The sequence below is a fragment of the Dermochelys coriacea genome, chromosome 8 (genome assembly GCF_009764565.3).
Source record: "Dermochelys coriacea isolate rDerCor1 chromosome 8, rDerCor1.pri.v4, whole genome shotgun sequence".
In the NCBI taxonomy this organism is placed as follows: domain Eukaryota; kingdom Metazoa; phylum Chordata; order Testudines; family Dermochelyidae; genus Dermochelys; species Dermochelys coriacea.
The window spans coordinates 29,865,576-29,886,306 of NC_050075.1; the positions used below are offsets into that span (position 1 = coordinate 29,865,576).

The 20,731-nt window shown below is 43.1% G+C and overlaps 1 protein-coding gene across 1 annotated transcript in view; it reads right to left on the reverse strand.

The window, feature by feature from the left end:
* SLIT3 (slit guidance ligand 3) overlaps positions 1–20,731 on the reverse strand; it is a 796,449-nt gene that overhangs the window by 18,558 nt on the left and 757,160 nt on the right. Inside the window, exons 31-32 of the mRNA XM_038413692.2 lie at positions 11,913–12,153; positions 8,498–8,628 (exon numbers count right to left, since the gene is read on the reverse strand). Coding sequence (XP_038269620.1) covers positions 8,498–8,628; positions 11,913–12,153 — 372 coding nt within the window. The remainder of the gene's footprint in view (positions 1–8,497; positions 8,629–11,912; positions 12,154–20,731) is intronic.

Genomic DNA, 20,731 nt, shown 5'->3' on the forward strand with positions numbered 1-20,731 from the left:
AGGAGGCAATGATATATTGTGGATAGACTGAATCAATTACCTGCTGGGGTGGAGGACAGTCTTATCAACAATTACACCTGCTGTGGCCATGCAGTTCCTAACTGAAAACCTGCACTGAATTTATCCCAGCTCATCCCAGCCACTCAATACGAGGAACAGGTGACAAGTAACCTCCAACACACCCAAATGGAATCTTTACTAACAATTTCTGTTCACACTTAAACCTCCACAATATCAGGCAGAATGCTACAGAAATAAAAGGAAATAGTGATATCCTGATTTACAATAATTTTCTTCTCATTGGATAAGGATTTAAGGACCTGATCCTGGAAAGTAGAAACCCTGGAACTGCCACCGTAGTCAACAGAGTTACAGGTACTCAGCATCCCTCAGGATGTAACCCTACCTACCCACCATTGATTCAGCCTATTACAACATCCACCTTCCATTTGCTTTGTTTATTAAGTCCCTATATACACACCACCTCTTAATTCTTCTTTTGACCAATACTATTGAACTGATTCATGTACAGTAGAAGGCCCTGCAAAGCCCATTACATTTTGACTCTTGTCCGCTGCTTAGAAGCAGTTTTATTGTATGGAAGCTGCATAGGGTGTCGTAGTTTTCTCCTTTTTACAACACCATGACACAATATTGCAGAGCAATTTACAAACTAGAGTGTGCCTAATGCTAATTTATGACTTAGAATAGTGATACTGACCAAGCTCTACGATATAACCGCATTTGCTCCTACCCCTCAGACAGAGACAAACACCTATAAGATCTCTATCATGCATTCCTACAACTACAATACCCACCTGCTGAAGTGGAGAAACAGATTGACAGAGCCAGAAGAGTACCCAGAAGTCACCTACTACAGGACAGGCCCAACAAAGAAAATAACAGAACGCCACTAGCCATCACCTTCAGCTCCCAACTAAAACCTCTCCAACGCATGATCAAGGATCTACAACCTATCCTGAAGGACGACCCATCACTCTCACAGATCTTGGGAGACAGGTCAGTCCTTGCTTACAGACAGCCCCCCAATCTGAAGCAAATACTCACCAGCAACCATAAACTACACAACAGAACCACCAACCCAGGAACCTATCCTTGCAACAAAGCCCGTTGCCAAGTCTGTCCACATATCTATTCAGGGGACACCATCATAGGGCCTAATCACATCAGCCACACTATCAGAGGCTCGTTCACCTGCTCATCTACCAATGTGATATATGCCATCATGTGCCAGCAATGCCGCTCTGCCATGTACATTGGTCAAACTGGACAGTCTCTACGTAAAAGAATGAATGGACACAAATCAGATATCAAGAATTATAACATTCAAAAACCAGTTGGAGAACACTTCAATCTCTCTGGTCACTCGATTACAGACCTAAGAGTGGCTATCCTTCAACAAAAAAGCTTCAAAAACAGACTCCAACGAGAGACTGCTGAATTGGAATTAATTTGCAAACTGGATACAATTAACTTAGGCTTGAATAGAGACTGGGAATGGATGAGTCATTACACAAAGTAAAACTATTTCCCCATGTTATTTCTCCCCCTCACCCCACCCCACCCCCCACTGTTCCTCAGATATTCTTGTTAACTGCTGGAAATAGCCTACCTTGCTTGTCACCATGAAAGGTTTTCCTCCTTTCCCCCCCTGCTGCTGGTGATGGCTTATCTTAAGTGATCACTCTCCTTACAGTGTGTATGATAAACCCATTGTTTCATGTTCTCTGTGTGTGTATATCAATCTCCCCTCTGTTTTTTCCACCAAATGCATCCTATGAACTGAGCTGTAGCTCACGAAAGCTTATGTTCTAATAAATTTGTTAGTCTCTAAGGTGCCACAAGTACTCCTTTTCTTTTTGACCTTCTTTATAATGTGCTTGGAGAGCTACTGATGTAAAGTGCTTTTTAAGAGATAGATATTGTTGTTATAAAGTCAATGGCACTGGTTTAACGGAGGTTGGAAATAAAACCTATAAAACATTAACATGTAGCATCTGAATTTGGTTTCTAGATGTTAATATTGTTTCTAGGCACTCCGTTATTGTGTGTTGAGTGCAGGACAGATAGCTAAGATGTAAGAAACCCCAATATCACTTAAGTATACATTCTCATCCCAGGTACTTGAGGGAATGACATATAAAACTTCATTAATGCCAATGGGATTTTGCCTATATAAATCCAAATGAATCCTGAAGGATGAAACTATACCCACAAAGCATTCAGAAGCAGACTGTTCCTGAATAACACAAAATCAAGTATTTGATTCCTAAGCCTGAATTCATCCATCCTTTGCCTTGGCTCATGCAAGATGTATAAGTTCATTTGAATTTTACAACATTTACTGTGCAGGTCAGAGATTAATGCCAGTTGCTTTCATTATATTTGATGCAAAATCTCTAAGGGGTACCTGAAAATATGAAAGTGCGGTAGAGAGAACAAAATGAATTTCAAATACTCATAACTGTTAAGGACCTGCTGATGTCTCATGGAAATCTCTGAAAAGGGTCTATTTGGAGACTGTTCAGCAGTATCAAATAGAGATCCCAGTGGGGATCAACACAGCAAAAGCTGCAGGGGATAAAGGTATTGGGATAAAAAGGACCAGTCATACAGACAGTCAGCTTCTGCAGTCAGACTTCTGGTGAATATTGTATTTGACAAATTCTAATAATTATTCTAATGATAATTAATGCTTTTGCACTCCTATAGCTCAATGCATTAAAGAAGTAAGGCTCACTCTCTTGGGGGCAGGGAAGTCATATTACCCTTTACTGATGAACAGTTGGAGGTACAGAGATATAAGGGAACATCCTGTCTCCTTTTCCCTGCCTGCTGTGGGTGTCGAGGCTTCTACATACAGGGGAACTACTGCAGTTCCACTGCTTGAGGAAGGATTTGGGGAGCATGCACAGGGAGCCAGCACCTGCTGCACAGTACAGAACCCAGCTCTGCCGAGATTGACCGGTACCTATCACAAGCTTTGGAGTATGATTGAAAGTGGATAGGGATAGATGGTTGAGATCTGGTGGACCTCATGCTCTTCTGACCCATCAACCATTGTGCTCTATAAACAGCACTCAGCTCAGGTTCAGCAGCAGGCACAGACTAACACTCGAGCACTTTGAGGGCCCTTCTCTGGGCATGAGAAAATCCATTTCTGTTCTGCAGCCTTGTGGAGGAAGAAATCCTCTCTCTGAGAGATCCCCTGCACCTAACTCAATTACTTGAGGCATGTACCATGAAGAGGATTTACACCTGTGTCCTTCACAAGGTCACATAGAAAGCATGTGGCAGAAAAAAAGGGGGAAAAAAAACAGCCTCAACTATCCTGACTTCAGGTCTTATGTTTATAACTTATAACTAAAAGAACAGCCATTCTTCCTATACACATACTAATCAGATCACTAATTTTTTTTGTAGACTATTTTATGGCATTTTATGTAATGTCTATATTTTATGCAGTAGATAGTATCTGAACATTCTTCTAAATTTTGTAAAGAACTCTGACATTATTTGGGATTAGACACTGAAAGAGAAACAGTCAATACGATAAGCAGAATTAATAATAATAATTTACATTTCTATATTTTTATTGCTGCCAGGAAATTTTCATGAAAATACATTCTATGTTTCTAAGGAGATCATTGACTTCTGCTTCTCATTTTTCACCTGAAGTGACAATCTGTTTGCAACATGTCAGTTACCGTGAAGAGTCTTACATTATCAGATCATTGGCCAAAGTCTGATCTCACTCAGAGCCATTAAATAAGGAATAATTCCATTGAAGTCACTGAAGTTTACATCAGTGTAAATAAAGAGGCAGAGAATAAGGTCATGCTCTGGATCAAGAACATAACAGAAACAGAAGATAGCTGAACTTAAGAAGCTCTTTACTCTAGAAGACAAATGCGTGAAGTAAATCTAATGGCTTGAAGTTGGATATAAAAATTTCATTCCAATTTGGAGTTTTAACCATTGGAACAGCTCAGCAGGAGGAAGTAGTAAGTCTATCATCACTTGGAGTTTTTCAACTGAGACTGGTTATCCTTCTAAAAGATATGTTCTAGCTTAACCACTCATTATTGGGTTCAATAGTGTTCAGTAATATAGTAGGGAAGAGTAATTCTCCCCACTGCAGAAATTACTGGGTGAAAAGTCTATGGCTTATGTTATACAGACTATCTTATTGGTGCAATCTGGTTTAAAAACTAGAATGTTCACAAAACAGAATTTTGTTTTCTTACATATATCCTCAGCAATAATTAAAGTGATAAGAGGAAGCAATGAATTGCAATGCCTCTGTACAGAGTGGATCTTTTGTAAAATGTTTGTCATGAGGTTCAGGTTGTCTTTAATTTGCAATTCAAAAGTGATCCTCACCGATAATAGGACAGTAGGGTGTTCTCTTAAAGGCCAATATTAATGTAGAGTTTTTCATACATTAACTTACATCTCCTTACAACTTGGTGATAAATGGCAATATACTTTGTATAATCTCATACAATGGATATTTGCTGACTTCTACCTGACTTTATGGCTAGTACTCAAGAAAACATTAATTCAAACTTTGACTTTTCCATCCAAGTCATAATGCAGGAGTGGAGAAATTTAAAGTAGGTCCAGAACGAACAGCCAATTAGTCTTTGCCTAATTAACTTTGCGTTACAATTCTATTGAAACAAATCCACTGAAGGGAGCAAGTAAGATCCTGTAATGGGTTCCCCCAACCCAATCAGAGACCACAAAAACAAAGCAACACACCCAACAGGCAGTATAAGCTACTTTCACCTGGCCTGCTAGCAAGCCACTAACATTTCGCTTCACCATGCTTGATTAATCCCCCAGGGTAACAGCCCTAAGGAAGCCTGTCATCTCAAAACTCCAAAGCAGGTGAGATGAAGTTCAAACTTATAGAAACAGATTTTCCGTTTTCTAATAATACCATTTGAGGAATACAACATGTTACTGAAACCATACTAACAAGAGGGGAAATAAATCCAACAGAATCCAACATGCATTCCTCATCCATCTTTCTAGCACTCTTTACACCATCATTAGCTTGTGGGGATGGTTTAATAATCTAAAGCCCAACTTTGAAATACACTGAAACAGCAGGTTCAAAGCCAGGGAGGGCCAACTGAGCCCATTATAATCAAATAAACTGAGATCATTCTAGGCAGTTTGCCATGCATGGGTCTTTAGGATGAGATTTTTAAAAGAACAATGTGTGGACATTATGGATCACGTGGCTTTTGAGACAAGTCAAAGAAAAGTTTTTGAAAACTATGAAGTTAGAAAGCCAAAACAACATCTTATCTCCCCCGGAGATTAACTATATTAGTCACTCATTATCTTTGTTTCATTGTTATTCAACAGTTGTAAGTCCACTGGGCCACGTTCACTCAACCATGCAGACTGTGGCTCAGAATCACCAATGATGGAAAGCGTTAGTGGGCCTGTGACCCATCCACAGCCAGAACAGCCCCAAAGGTCACAGAATAGCACAGGGGCTGGCACAACAGAAAGAAGGTGATCTGCATCTTCTCTGCAGCCTCAACTGATGAACAGCCAACTGAAGAGCTCGTGCTTGAATGTAAAGCCTCCCTCTCTCCCAGCAGATACTTCTGAAGGACAGTGGTGAAAACACTGCTTATCCTTGCCTGGGGGTATATTCCCCTTGGGGTGCAACAGCTCTTGGTGGTGCCGGTTGGCTAAATCTGGCCCAAAAGATTTGAGTGAGTTCCTCAAAGCAAGCCTAGGAGTGTTCAATTGCTTTACATAACCCATTTGACCACATTAGACAGGGGAATAGCAAGTAGCCTATGTGGCACCAGTGAGCCCGATACTACAATACTATGGGCAATTCTGGGGCCCACCTTCTTAAAAGACTATTGAAAAGTTGGAGCTGGAGAAAATGCCTCACACAGAGATTTAAAGAGCTCAATTTGCAAAAAGAAAAGGAGTACTTGTGGCACCTTAGAGACTAACAAATTTATTTGAGCATAAGCTTTCGTGAGCTACAGCTCACTTCATCGGATGCATTCCAATTTGCTGAATTGTTTAGCTTGTCAAAATGGATATTGAGAGGTGACTTGATTACAGCGTACAAATACATCCACAAGAAGAAAGTACCAGGTATTAGTATGTAGAGAAAGGCATAATGTAAACCTATGGCTGGAAGTGGAAGCCAGACAAATTCCCACTGGAAACAAGGCATACATTTTTAACAGTGAGGGTGATTAACCACTGGAATAAACTACAAGGGAAGTGGTTGATTCTCCATCTCATGCTATCTTCTGAATGCCTTTCTGGAAGATACGTTTTAGCCTAACACAAGTTATGCATTAGTCAAACCCAAGTTACTGAGGCTCAATACAGGGATAACTGGATGAAATTTAATTGCCTATGATATATAGAAGGTCAAACTAGATGATCTAATGGTCCCCTCTGACCTTAAACTCCATGAATCTATGGAGACAAGCAGGTTTCTCTCCCTTTCCCCCGTCCTTAAGGAAAACACGTTTTTAAATTAATTTAGAAGTCCTTTTTGACATTCTATAGCTGCAGTTTTTCTCAATCAGCCTAATCTTTTCCCATCAAGCTTCATGCTAATCCCATTCTGCTGTACTCCTTAAACTAATAAAAGATTAGGGTGACATTTCAGAAAGGGCATCGCATTAAGCAGCAACTTTCCCATCTCAACAGATCACATGGTGCAAAACGTAGTGAGCAGGCCATTAATCTTAAGGTAACGAGATGTCTTTCTGAATGGAGACCTCCTCCTTGATCAATACGAAGGGCACCGCAATAATGAGGACACTGATGCTTGCCATCTCTGGTAACTTTGCCAGAAGGTAGTGGATCCATAAAGCGCTCTGATGTCAGAAACAGCTCCTGTCACTGCACGATTCTGCCATTGACAATTGAGAGCAGGCTCCCACTAGGATCTGTCACCTGGTGTGCCATCTGCAGATAATGAGCCTTCCCCTATGTTCTAATTAGTGGCATAAAACTGTTTAACAACTTTGGCTTTGCTCTAACATGGAATCAATTAGGATTAGCAGCTGAATAAAGAGTAAATTTTCACGTCTCTCACTAAGCTTGCATCACTGGTGAAAATCACTAACAAAACCCTTTGTTCCTTCCTAGGACGGACAAAATAGCACAGACCTAATCACTGGCCTTTCTGTTCCAGTACAGGATCTGCTGATATCATTACATTGCCTAATTAGTCTTTACACCCCAAGAATAGAAAGCAGCCTACTGATTTATTTTTGTTTGTTACATATATCTCAGCTCTCAAAATGAAGAGACAGCAACTACAGACAGAGGCAATTATACATCTGCCTTGTTTCTGGGGGACTAAAATTTCACATGAAGAATTGAGAAAATCTTTAGGGAAAAAGTTTAAGCATCATCCTCTTTACCTGCATATAAACTGCATTTTTATACTTGCTGTGATAGAGCACTACCCCTTTAAGAGCAAGACAATCTGGGTAATCTCACCAGCAAATAAAATAAAGGCCTGATCCCTGCAATGACATCCATGCAGGCAGACCTTGGCACCTATCACTGAATTCAACAGGCTCTGTATGGGTAGAGGGTTATGACCATATGGAACAAATTTGGCAGATCAGAGACTAGGTTAGCAGAGGGAAGTCAGTGTGGGGTAGGCTCTGGTGGAGGAAAGACATGTGGGCACTGCTGTCAGGGTCCTAATAAAAGAAACCCACTTTGGATATGGCTTATACCCTTTTTGTCTTTGGTTCTCTCTCTTGTGGTTAATGAATTAAGATTTTCTCTTGTATCACTTGGAGTGTTCGAAATTGCAGGCTTCTGGAATCTAGATGTCTCTGTGTCACACTTGCCCTTCTGTTTAATTCCATTAGCTATGGTTCTTTAACTTTTTTATTTTGTTGTTGATGCAGGTATCAGTGCTTCTAAAAACATCTGCCTTGTAATAAAGTCAATCCCTTCCTGTCCCATTTTATCTAACTGCAATCCTGTATCACTGGCATTACATTCTATTGCTGTCTCTCTCAGGATTCTGAGTTTACTGTAAATATCAACAGGAGGAAATTGATTACAACGGACAGTTGCAAAGTCAGCATTTACCAAAAGCTACCACACTGTAATATTTGTGAAATCACAGTATTTCCTTACTCTCAGAATAGGAAATAACTGCAATAACTCATATACAACTGGGAAGTACCTGATTAACCTCTGCTAAGAAGTCAGTGTTTATGCAACCATCCTAATTTTGCAGTCTGTGAAGACAAAAGATTCCCAGTTAATGAAACAGGTGTACTGGATATTGGCGCGGGGAAAGGGAAGGCAATTCTAACTTGGGACAGATAAGTAAAAAAAAAAAGAGCTTGTCACATTCTTTGACAAAGATTTTTCATAGAAAGTCCCACCACTCCATCTTTTGGGGAACAGTGCATCCTGTAATAGCTTAGGTGGAGGAACTTACCTGTACACTGTGGTGGGTGGAGAGGTCCGTGTGTCATAGATAAGCCTCACATGTCCTTGGTACAACTCCAAAGCCAAAGGGTCATTGTCCCCTTTGTACAATAAGATGCCATTGTCTTTATCCGTTGCTACCTGTGAAACATCAACAGTTTGGTGAGGATGCTTTAGAGTTAATAAAAATGGAAACACTAAACTTGTATCATATGGAAGGATCCTATATTTAGATTAACAACTCTACTGACATTTTTAAAATCAGATACAACAAGAGCAGTAGCAATGCAAATTCCCCCAAACTGCCTCAATCGTTGACCATGAGCTGAGGGTGTAATTCCACACCCATTCTATCCTTGGTGTCTCTTAAGACTGCCAACAAAGGTTCAGACTGTAATGGTGAGTTTTGTAAGGTGGACTCTAGGTATTGGACAGGAGCTGCTAAACTCATTTTATATAGGCTGTTCAGCTGCCATCATAAGCGTTGGTCAGCAGAGTCAGGTCAATTCTGCAAATAATGTTCTGCTGAGATCCATTCCCATGTTTAAAGTATTTACTTGGGCCCTTTGCAATGTATTCCCTGAACATTTGTGCAATGGAGTTTACTAGTGCAAATGCTCATGGGCTGTGAATTTTAAATCTTGAACATTCAAATGTTAATGGAAATTAAACCCAGTTGTGAAAACCTCACATCTCACTAGGAAATGTGATTAACCCTGATGTAGTGTCTTTGTGTGAATGAGCGAGTGACTGAGATGTCATTTAGCTGCTGAGTCTTGACACAAAAAAAGGACCTACCATAGCCACTACTCCAAGGTGCTTTTTTTAGTTCAAATGATAGAGACCTGTATTTTAGGAGGTGAAGGCACGATTCTAATTCCAATCTTTCTCCCTTGAATCTCTGAGCGTGAATTGTGACTGTTTTTTTGGCAGCACATGATTCATTTAACAATTCAAGGAACAGCTTGAATTAGGGATTTAGAAAGGCAAGTACAGAGTAAATTAAGTTTATCAAAATTGCAAACAAATAAACTTGAGAAAATTTCAATCCAATCATGGATATTCTATGAACACAAAGAGAAACTAAAGTGTGCCTAATGGATTATACATTATGAATTTTTCAAGCAACTCTAGTTATTACCAAGCCAGACTGAGTTCAAACTGGTGACCCAGAGGGTCAGAGTATAAGAACTTTCCAGTCCCTCCTAGATTTCCATGTTTAGTGTCCTAAAAGATACCCAAAAGCCTAAACCCACAGGTGATGAATCCACCTTCCCATGAGGTGCCCCTAAAAGTGAGAGTAGAAAAAGTAGAACAGAAAATACTTTGAACAAAATCTGCCTCAGAGTTATTTTTGCAACAGATATTGCAAAGGTTTTTTTTTTAATGGCAGTTAAGTGGCAAAACTAAACAGTTAAATATTTTAATCTATTTTCATTTAAACAAACACTCTTCCTTGCCCCTTAAGAGAGCATGATTTTCATTCTTTTATGAGTATGTTTTAATAGGAAGCTCTCTTTAATCCCTTTTTAATGGGCACAGAGGTATCCCAATTTTACTTTGTTGGCAATTAATTAGCAGAAGCAGAAATAATATTTAAACTGGAAAATAAGATTTGAGAACACCATCTGTGGGTGTTCTATGTAATAAGCAGGCCTGGCCTCCGAGTTATTGCTGGGAGACATTTACTCCTTGTACATTTTACTTAAGAGGAAAATGTCACGGGTTTCGAGCTCTGAACTTAGCCAATGGTACAGTTGAGCCCTTGAGAATATCAGACTTTCTAGAGTCTTTGAGAGACTTTCCTAAGATCTGAAATGAGAGAATTTGGAAAAAATAAAAAGGAGAAAGTAATCTGTCTACATGAAGTGAATTGCTCTCTCCTATAAACTGAGTATACAGACTTGTTGGCCTCTGCATTATCTACATCATAATAAAGATTAATTATTTTTTAAAAAGCAATTTACAAAGAAATGCTAAGCAAGTCATGCAATGTTAAAAATTATTTATATTTTCAACTGGTTGAATCTTCAGGAGTTAGGCCTTTGATATAGAGGCAAAATTCTGATCTTAGATGGTTCCTTTAGTTTGAAATAAATTCACCTATGATAGAAGACATTAATCTAAACAAGTGGTGGTAATGTTGGGCCCAATACAAAACTTGTTAAAGTTAGTGGAAAGAGTCCCATTGACTTCAGTTGCTTTGGGATCAGGCCCTTTTGTGGTTTTTGGCAACACCCTCATGATTATTGGTAGATTTTTTTTGTGGCAGACGTAGAAATTTACAATATTTTTTCAGTCTACAGAACAAACTTGGTAGAAACCATCTAAATAAGTCTTTGAAAAAATCAATTCTTAATCCTGAAATCTAGTCCTGTCTTCAAAGTCTTTCTCACTGGTGTTTTGACTATGTTGAATTTACGTCCTCACAAGTAGTTCTGGAACATTATTTGCAACACCAGAAGCCATTTGCTTTCTAAACTGAGAAAGTAAAGCAAAATGAAGGAAGACTAATGTGATAATCTCCCTCTCTCACATATCCTTATTCATCACTTGAAATGCCATGCCTCTTTCATAGGGTGAGGCTGGGATAGTAGCAGTTCAGGTGCATAAGCAGTGGTATATGGAAGAGATATATTATGTCACGGATTAATTTTATCTTTTCTCTTCATTACAAACTGTTAAAAGGAGCAGATTTTTCCCTCTGTTACCCTTGGTCAATGGAAAAATAATTACTATTCAAATGACATTGGACATACAAAAACAATTTTAAAATATGTCTAATGACTTCCAAAAGACATGGATCTAATATTGGATTTAGTGGCTCCAATCCAAAGCATCTGTGATCCAGAAAATACAAACAAATACTGCAGGAGAGGCATGATAACCATAATGTTTATTTTCCATCGTCTTCTAAAACACATAAACACAAAGCACATTGAAGTGATCTAAGTAGACATTTAACCAAAATTTACCCACTTTTGTCTAAGTGAACATGCACAGTAATGCCAGAGCAGTCTAATTTCTGGAAAAAACCATTTCAAGAAGCATCTTTTTACAATCTTGTGCCCTACTATTCACTGATGAAGGATGAAAGGCTAACCTGTACATCAGCTGCGAGACAGGGAAATTTGCAGATACCGTCTCTGTTTAAATGGTCAATACCACCTTGTTATGCAAGTCTCAGACGATAACAGGGTGGAGAGGTTGGGGGGGCAAACCAGGGATGGGACTATCTGAATTGCTGCATAATGTGACAGCACAGTTGCAGAGCAGCCACTGTCACCTGCCCAACATGGCCCCAGCTGTCTGTCATTCTGTGGGTCAATAAATGCACTTCCTCTGGGATTAAAAGCACTGAAAGGTTATCTCTTGGAAGGACACTGGGCTGACAGATGAGCTGTTACCTCTTCTGTGTGACATACCTGGAGGGAGATGTTTGCCTGAGGACGGATTTTGGCCGACGGGAGCTCAACATAGGAATCCTTCCCAACAAAGTTGACGGTGATGAGTTTCTCGCACTTTTGGCCAGCGAAGCCAGCCAGGCAGCGGCAGACTGGTTCATGGTGCACTACAATGCACTGAGCCCCATTCTGGCATTCATAGTGGTCACAAGGGCTGGTCTGTAGCAGAACCATTGGAGGGGGATTTTCACAGAAGAGGCCACTTTAAAGAAAAAAAAAACACCTGTAATTATCACAACCCTTCAGCACTCTGGCAGCATTTCCAGGATCTGAGATTCAAACACCGCATTGTTTTGTGACTCCCCAAGTCTAATAAACCACATGGCATTGTGACTCCCAGCTGCTTATGGATATTTGGAGGAGGCCACTTCAAATTACATGCATGCAAATATGGTATCATTAGGCAAGGGACTTATCCAAAACTCCAGATCTGATTCTCACCTTCCCCTACACACAACTCCGCCCTTTGAAACATTTCAGATTCACACTTTGCAGCTTAAGCCTATCTCTATTTTTACAACAGCAGCCCTGAGGCCAAAGACCTGTTTTTAAATGTTTTAAAAGGTCTACTTGTTTGGTTTACACTAGGGCTATGTCTATACTGCAATCTGAGGTAGACATGGATAGACATATCCATGCTAGTATAGCTAAAAATAGTGGTAGAGGCTGTAGTGCAGGCTTCAGCATGCACTGGTGGTACAAGCAAGCTGAGGACCCTCGGTACGTACTCATGTTACTAGCCCAATGTTTACACTGCTGTGTCTACAGTGCTATTTTTAGCTGCACTAGTGTGGGTGAAGCTAGCATGGGTATGCCTACCCATGCTGCAATCACACCCCAGACTGCAGTGTAGACATACTCTCTATGTATAAAGTGTAAAAAAAAGAAGTGTGCTATCTCTAGCGATGTGATCAATTTCTGAAACTTATCAAGGTTAAGGCACTGACACCATATTACTTGCTGGGCAGTTTCCTAATTATGCTGCTTCTAGCAGCCACAGGAACATCAGATCCTCTTAGGTGAGCTTCTGGTTATGTTAAAGGACTGAAAAAGTTCGGAGGGCAGTAAGGTCTGCAATAGCTAGAGGTGGGTGAAAATAGGAATGTCATATCTGAGCACTCATGAAAGCGTACGTGGGGAGAGGGATATTTTGATCCAGATCCATACTTTGTGTCTGACTTTTATCTGTCTAATAGGTCAAATCTATGAGCCAAAACCATGCATACAAACACCGGAACTTTGGATATGATCTGGCCTTTGAGGCGTGGGCCCACATGTACAACCATAGCTATGGTTCAATTTCCTGTGTTGTTTCCCCAACTTCATTATGTCTGGAATTTGTTCCAAACTATTTGCTTTCTCCAACAAGCTGGGATGATAAAACCAGTGGTGAGCTAGAGCCAGTTCGCAGCGGTTCACTAGAACCGGTTGTTAAATTTAGAAGCCCTTTTAGAACCGGTTGTCCCGCGAGGGAGAACCGGTTCTAAAAGGGCTTCTAAATTTAACAACCGGTCAAAAGTGGTGCCTTAGGCGCCGACTCCGTGGCTGCTCCAGGGCTGGAGCACCCACGGGGAAAATTTGATGAGTGCAGAGCACTCACTGGCAACTCCCTGCCCCATCGCACCCGGCCGCAGCTCACCTTCGCTCTGCCCCCCTCCCGCTCCGCTTCTCTGCCCCCCCCCCCCCCCCGGCTTCCCGCGAATCAGCTGTTCGTGTGAGAAGCTGGGGGGCTGAGAAGCAGACAGCATCTTTGCGCTCAGGCCCAGGGAGGCGGAGGTGAGCTGGGACGGGGGGGTTTGAGGAGGGCCGCCCGCACAGCAGCAGGTAACCGGGGAGCGGGGGGGGGGCACAGGGGAACCGCTCCCCTCCCCAGCTCACCTCCACCACCCTCAGCCTGAGTGTGAAGCCACCGCCTGCTTCTCAGTCCTCCCTGGCTTCCTGCGTGATCAGCTGATTTGCAGGAAGCGGGGGGTGGAGGGGAGGAGGGCAGAGCAGCAGAGCGGGACGGCGCGCTCAGGGGAGGAGGTGGAGGCGGAGCAGAGGTGAGCTGGGGCCAGGGAGCTGCCAGTGGGTGCTCTGCACTCATCAAATTTTCCCTGTGGGTGCTCCAGCTCCGGAGCACCCATGGAGTCGGTGCCTAAGGCACCACTTTTGATGTGATCAGTGGGGAGAGCGGCCGCTCTCCCTGCTTCCCCCCAGGAGCCAGAGGGACTTGCCCAATGCTTCCTGGGAGCTGCCCCAGGTAAGCACCACCGGGACTCCCCACCTCGCCCCCCGGCAGGTCCCTCTGGCTTTTAGGGGCAGGGTGGGCACCCACTACAGGGTGAGACCCTCCTGCCCGGTTCTGGAGGCAGTCAGGGGACAGGGGTGGATGGGGCAGGAGTCCCTGCGGGTTCGGGGTGGGCCACGACCCCCTTGTGGGGTGAGGAGGGAACCGGTTGTTAAGATTTTGGCAACTCATCACTGGATGAAACTTCATTGAAATAGCAAAAACAATATTGTGGGGGTCGAGGGGAGGGAAGAGTGTAAAAAACTGCAGTGATCTTACAATGTAATTCTACTTGACACACTAAACAGTAAAAAGAATATTGAACATTTCTACCCAGTATGCCCATACCATCCATGAGCACTGCTAGGCTGCCACATTAAGCAGACAGTTTGTTAATCCCACCAAGATGCTCAAGCAGAAAAGCACATCAACGTACCTGCTGTCTGCCCTGAAGTTCCTAATTACAGTAGCTTTCCAAAACCAACAAAACCTTTGTGCTAATGAATACAGCATAAAGTTCTGTGATCACTTGGAACCACTGGAGCTTGTGAATAACAAAAGAAATGATGAAAAATCTTTGCTCAGTGCACAGAGAATGCAAACAGAACTTTGCTGTTATACATGCTCAGTGCTCAGAGATGCTTCACGTTCCAACCATGGTATCAATGTCCTTTTTGATAAGAGATTTATGGAAGACATATGCATACACACAAAATGCTAGAATACCCAGTGCAATTCTGGAGAATTAAAAGTCAACCTAACCTGCAGGGAAATTCCACTGAATAAGAGTTCTTATTAAAAAAAACCAAAACCAAGCAACCAAACAAAAGAAAACTCCCTTCCTCTAAGGAGATGAAACCTCCAGGCTCCAGGAGTGTGTATAGGAAGCATCTACAACTGAAGTTAGAATACAGTCTTAATCCCTTTACCAAGCAGTACTACTAGGAGTGCAATGGTTGTTAGCAAATAGGACAGCTGTTATGTATTCAGTAGAAACTCCAGCTTAGCCACGAGCTTACTTTTGTTGAGATAGAAGTTAGTAAAGAAACTTGGGTTATGGCATCTTCTACTCTTCACTGTTGATTTCCTCATGGGTAATTTACCAGAGAGAGGAAATAGTTAACATCTCACTCAACAGGTGGCATGAGTGCAAAACACTCTAATACAGGGGTGGCCAACCTGAGTCTGAGAAGGAGCCAGAATTTACCAATGTACATTGCCAGAGAGCCGCAGTAATATGTCAGCAACCCTCCATCAGCTCCCCCACCCTGCTCCCAGTGCCTCCCACACACCGGCAGCCCCGCAGATCAGCACATCCCCCTCCTTCCCCGCACCTCCCAATCAGCTATTTTGTGGCATGCAAGAGGAGGAGCGAGGGCATGGCAGGCTCAAGGGAGGGGGTGGAAAGGGGTGGAGTGGGGGCAGGACCTGTGGCAGAGCCAAGGGTTGAGCAGTGAGCACCCCCCGCCCCCCACACATTGGAAAGTTGGCACCTATAGCTCCAGCCCTGGAGTCGGTGCCTACACCAGGAGCCACATATTAACCTCTGAAGAGCTGCATGTGGCTCCGGAGCCACAGGCTGGCCACCCTTGCTCTAATATTTCACTGAGGTGATAGAATGATGTTGGACTTAAATCTAGTGATCTTTCAGTAGGCAATCAACTGGGCCATCTTGATACCATACAATAGAGGTATTTGTACCTGAGGAAATGTGGATGGGTCAAATTTTGAGGTCTATCGAAGCTGATGATATTATTCTGGATTTACATCGTATTTGTGAGCAGAATTTGGCCCAGTATTTTATAAACAGAAGAGTAAATAAAGTACAAATGTTAATTACATTTTGGATTCTTCACTTGAACCTGCTTCCGCAGTACTGCTGCTTTCACAGTCAGTAAGAGGGTATCCCTGGTTTGGGGGAAATACAGATGCAAGAGGGAACCTCCGCTTTCCTTTTTCTTTCTTAGAGTTAATTTCCCTTCTTTTTCTTTGGGCAAATAACCTTGAAAGAATAAGCCAGTGGCTAAGGGCTGGAAGGAGTAAGCAGCTGGGCTCTATCTACTTCAGCAGGCAGCCAGTGGGACCTAATGATCTCCCCACCCCCATCCACACACACAGTGTTTATACAAATGGGGTCTGTCAAGTTTGAGTTGTACCACAATAAACCTCTTCTTAACTCTCTCCCAAATCCACAGCCTGGCCCTGCACATGGCAGTCTCATCACTGCAGACAGGAATCTATTGTATAGGAATCCGAGGTGGGAGTGAGGAAAGAGGTGGCAAAATACTGATCAACAGGCCTGGCCGTAAGTGCTCAGGCTGCCTCCGCCTACTTTACAATGTGTATCACCCCTGGGGATTGCTCCGGTCCAAGGCCTGCATGACACAAAATCCAAATAAACTAATGTGGCTAAACACTCTTTCTTCCTTGTCAGCCACCATCATCTTGCCAGGCTTTCCAGGATAAACTGCATTTCAACACTTTTCTTATTGTATTACCAAACGCTTCCCGCATCTGCCACACAAACGCAGGCACATTACACAGCCAGACTCCACATGTGCACAGAAGTACTGCCTCAGAGCGAATTCTCTTCTCTTAGGTAACACTGCCGGGGACAGCAATAGTTAATTAGGAATCTATTCATTTCCCATTGCTTGGAGCTGATGCATTGTGCTTTCAGGGAGTCACAGTGGCAGAATTTAGCACAGGCTGAGGGGAACATATCTCTTGGAGTCCTCTGTCTATCTACCCAGACGGCATAGTTTTGCAGAGGGACTGGACAACCTATTCATATGTTTTCCCATTTAAACAAAAAAGTGTCCTCAAAACTGTAGTCTAGAAGGCAGCACCACTGGGTAAACATAAACCACCACTTATTTATATTTTGCTCCTGAGGAATATACTGACAACGTTGCTAGCATAGCATTATATTCAATTCATCAGCAGAAACGAGGGAGGCCAGCTAGAATTTTCTCAAGTGGGGAGTCCTCCCCAGGAAAACTGTTCTCTTCCCCAAACTTGGTTCAATCTGGTGCATGCCACAGGCAAATATGCACTTTAAAACATTCCTGATGAGTATCAGGCTAAAAAGTTCTCTCTCTGGCAGGTGTGAGTTAGCTATATCCAGAGAAGGGGTGTCATCTGAGGCAAGGAACCCTGGCTTCAATTGGGTAATGGAGATTTTCCATGAGCTCTAGTTACTCCCCACAAGCCCCCGCCCAATTACTTTACTCAGGAATACACCATATTCTACAGTGGAGTTATTTGAGGTCCAATCTCCAAGGAGGCAAGGGAACAAAAAGAGTAAGAATGTTGTCAGAAGCTAACCTAGATACACAAAGGAGCACTACTAACATGTCAGCTTGCTTGCCAATTTAACCCAGCTGCTACAGTAGCTCATACCCATGGACGCAGAGGCTTGACTGTTTATTAATACACTTGTCAGTTGCAGCCCGAAACTAAGGAAAGCTGGAGGATTAATCAAAGCAGATTCTAACACCAGCCTCTACAACTGCTAGTCAGATACTAGAATGGACATGTCCAGTTACAGAGACAAAGTGGGTGAGGTAATATCTTTTATTGGACCAACTTCTGTTAGTGAGAGAGACAAGCTTTTGAGCTACACAGAGCTCTTGCTCAGCTCTGGGAAAAGTACTTAGAGAGTGTCGCAGCTAAATACAAAGTCAATATTACCTCACCAACCTTGTCTCTCTACTATCCTGGGAATGACATGGCTACATCAACACCGCATACAACAACGGAACGTGTCCAGTTAGGGCAGTCTCCTGGTTTCATTACGTGCCAGATTGTCGTCTCAAATCAGGACTCTTGTGATTGGCTGGTGAATGCTCTATCAGGGCAGTCGGAAGTGAATCTCTAACCAGGGCCAATTCAGTGGGAAGCTACCACTGCTGTCCTAGTGTCAGCTGAAATGGACTCTTTAACTGTCTTAGGCTGTGCAACACATTAATGGTAGCATGAGCAGCAAATTCTATGGGCCCGTGGTGCCTGGGCACCAGGAATATTCCTAGCCTGGGGTCTGTCTCCAGCAATGTCTGAGGCCAGGTCTCTCCCTTGGCTCCACCTTCTGCCCCTGGGCGCTCCAAAATGGCCCAGGGCGCGCACTTACCACCAGCAGCGCAGCAGTGCTGCGCGGCTTTCTGCCTGCTCGCTCCACGTATCTGCCGGCCCCTCCCTGCAGCCCCTGGGCAGGGTGAGTCTGTGTCCCGCCCCTGCGGCCAATAGGAAGCTGCAGGGGCAGAGCCTGGGGGTAGCAGCACATGGAGGCCCCCCGGCCCACCCTGCCTCGGAGCCCCAGGTAAGTGCTGCACTCCTCCACCCCCTCCCAGAGCCTGCACCTCTACCCCTTTCCCACACACCCCTCCTGCCCCCAAACTCCCTCCTAGAGCTTACACTCCAACTCCGTCTCAGAGCCTGTACCCCTCACCCCTGCCTCAGCCTGGAGCCTGCACCCAGCACCCAAATTCCATCCCAGAATCTGTACCCCAGACCCCCTCCCCCAAGCAAACTTCCTCCCAGAGCCTAACCTCTCACCCCTTCTGCACCAAAACTTCCTCCCAGAGCCTGCACCCCAATCCCCTGCCCCAGCCCAAGGCCTGCACCCCAGACCTCCTCCCCACACCCAACTCTCTCCCAGAGCCCTAGGCAGGTGGGGGACAGAGTTCAGGGGGAGGAGGGGTGGACTCTGGGTGTTCTGGACACCATCAAAATTTCTACAAACCTGCCGCCCCTGGATGGTAGCTCTATTATCTCAGCACTTAGTCCTTGTCTAGCCTAGTGTCAGCTGTTCTGTTTTTTCTGAGAGAAATAATTCAGGTAGAAGAACACTAAGCCTATATATTTTCATGTGAATTTAGGAAAATCACCTGGCTCATACCAGCTTACATTAACAAAGAGGAAGTGCTACGGAAGCTGTTTTGCCTGTAGTCAGTGTCTCTTTCAAAGATTTCTAAAGAGTTCTAATGTCCAAATCTCCACATGGATCACTTGGTAATTTACTCCCTGCAATCACATCCCACTTACTGGCTGTCTCAGTGAGATATAGCTGTTGAGCTACTAGCATCAAAAAGTTACTCTATACACAAGTGTTTGTTAGGGGCTTTTTGTATACCCAACAATCCGGTAGTCAAAGCCTGGCCCTGCTTGTCCAAACTGCCTGAGTCCACAGGGCAGGAGTCTACGGGGCTGTATAATCCTGGTTTATTTGAATAATTGCTGAATTTCCTGCAGTGAAATATCACAAGGGGGAGCCACACAACGGAGAAAAATACCAAGCTCAGGTTTATGTAAAGCTCAGCAGAGTTAATATATGTTTCCCCTCTGAAGCAACATTTATCGGAACAACACTGCTGTTCCATGGATTGCTAAAGAGTACATTTGACAAGTCAGATTTTGCCTAATTGGGTTTCATGAACTGTAGAAACAGAGTTTGTCCACGGGGTAAACAAATCATACTTTGGACAGAAGACACTCAGAAAACATTTCAGGAAGAAAAGCATATCAAGTATTTGAAAATCACATGAAGTAATAAGCTATGTTAAGGTACTGCATATAGAGCAACTATAAATAAGCAATTAATAGCTCACGCCATAATGAAATGACTGGTGTGAATGCACACTACTAATCCCTACTGGATGGAATCAGAGATGCTTGACTCTACAGCTGAGGCCCTAGACTGCTATAGCCAATGGTGATTGTCTCTTGTTCAAATATGCTTCCTCAGCAGAGGAATATGGGTTTTAACCCTACACTTACTGTGCCGTCCATGTGACCATGATGTACAGCACAGTCGTACGCACAAAACTGCTAGGGAACCATGCATTTATTACAATAGTATAGACACAACTATTGGGAGATTATTCTGTACATTCACTGAAATGCTTTCTGATATTTAGCCAAACATGTCTGTGCTCAGTTTCATCTGATACCTCCTTAGTTATCTTTCCTAGGCCACCTCAAACCTTCTCTCCCTCAGTCAGTATTTAAAACATTTGCAAAGTTATCCTATCCCCTTAGTAGTTTGATGCCTGTGGCGTATATTACTGCACATCTTGCAAATGCACAGGAGGTGATTTTACATGCCTGCACATCACAGATCTGAACTCTGTCCCTCAACATGTTTGCAATTACAATCTTAACAAAAAAAGTCACACTCCCGTTCAGAGCTGTGTGCTTTGAAACTACAAAAGGCCAGAGGCATGAAAAGAATAATGAGCAGAATTTTGTTAGCAGAATTTTAATGCTCACTTTGAAAAAGACCATATACTGTTCTGGATGGGCAGTAAGAGTGGACTAACTCCAAGAGCCTAAGGCAAATTCAGAATCCACTGCCCATTCCACAGCCTGTAAGCCTCTTCTGAGACTACTGGGATGCGAGTCAGTCAGTGATAGTTGTGACAGTGATATGGTGATGTGGATACCACTAGGATCTGAACCTAAACCACCAAACTCATTTAACACTAGTTGGCAGTAGGGCTTGCATCTACATTTC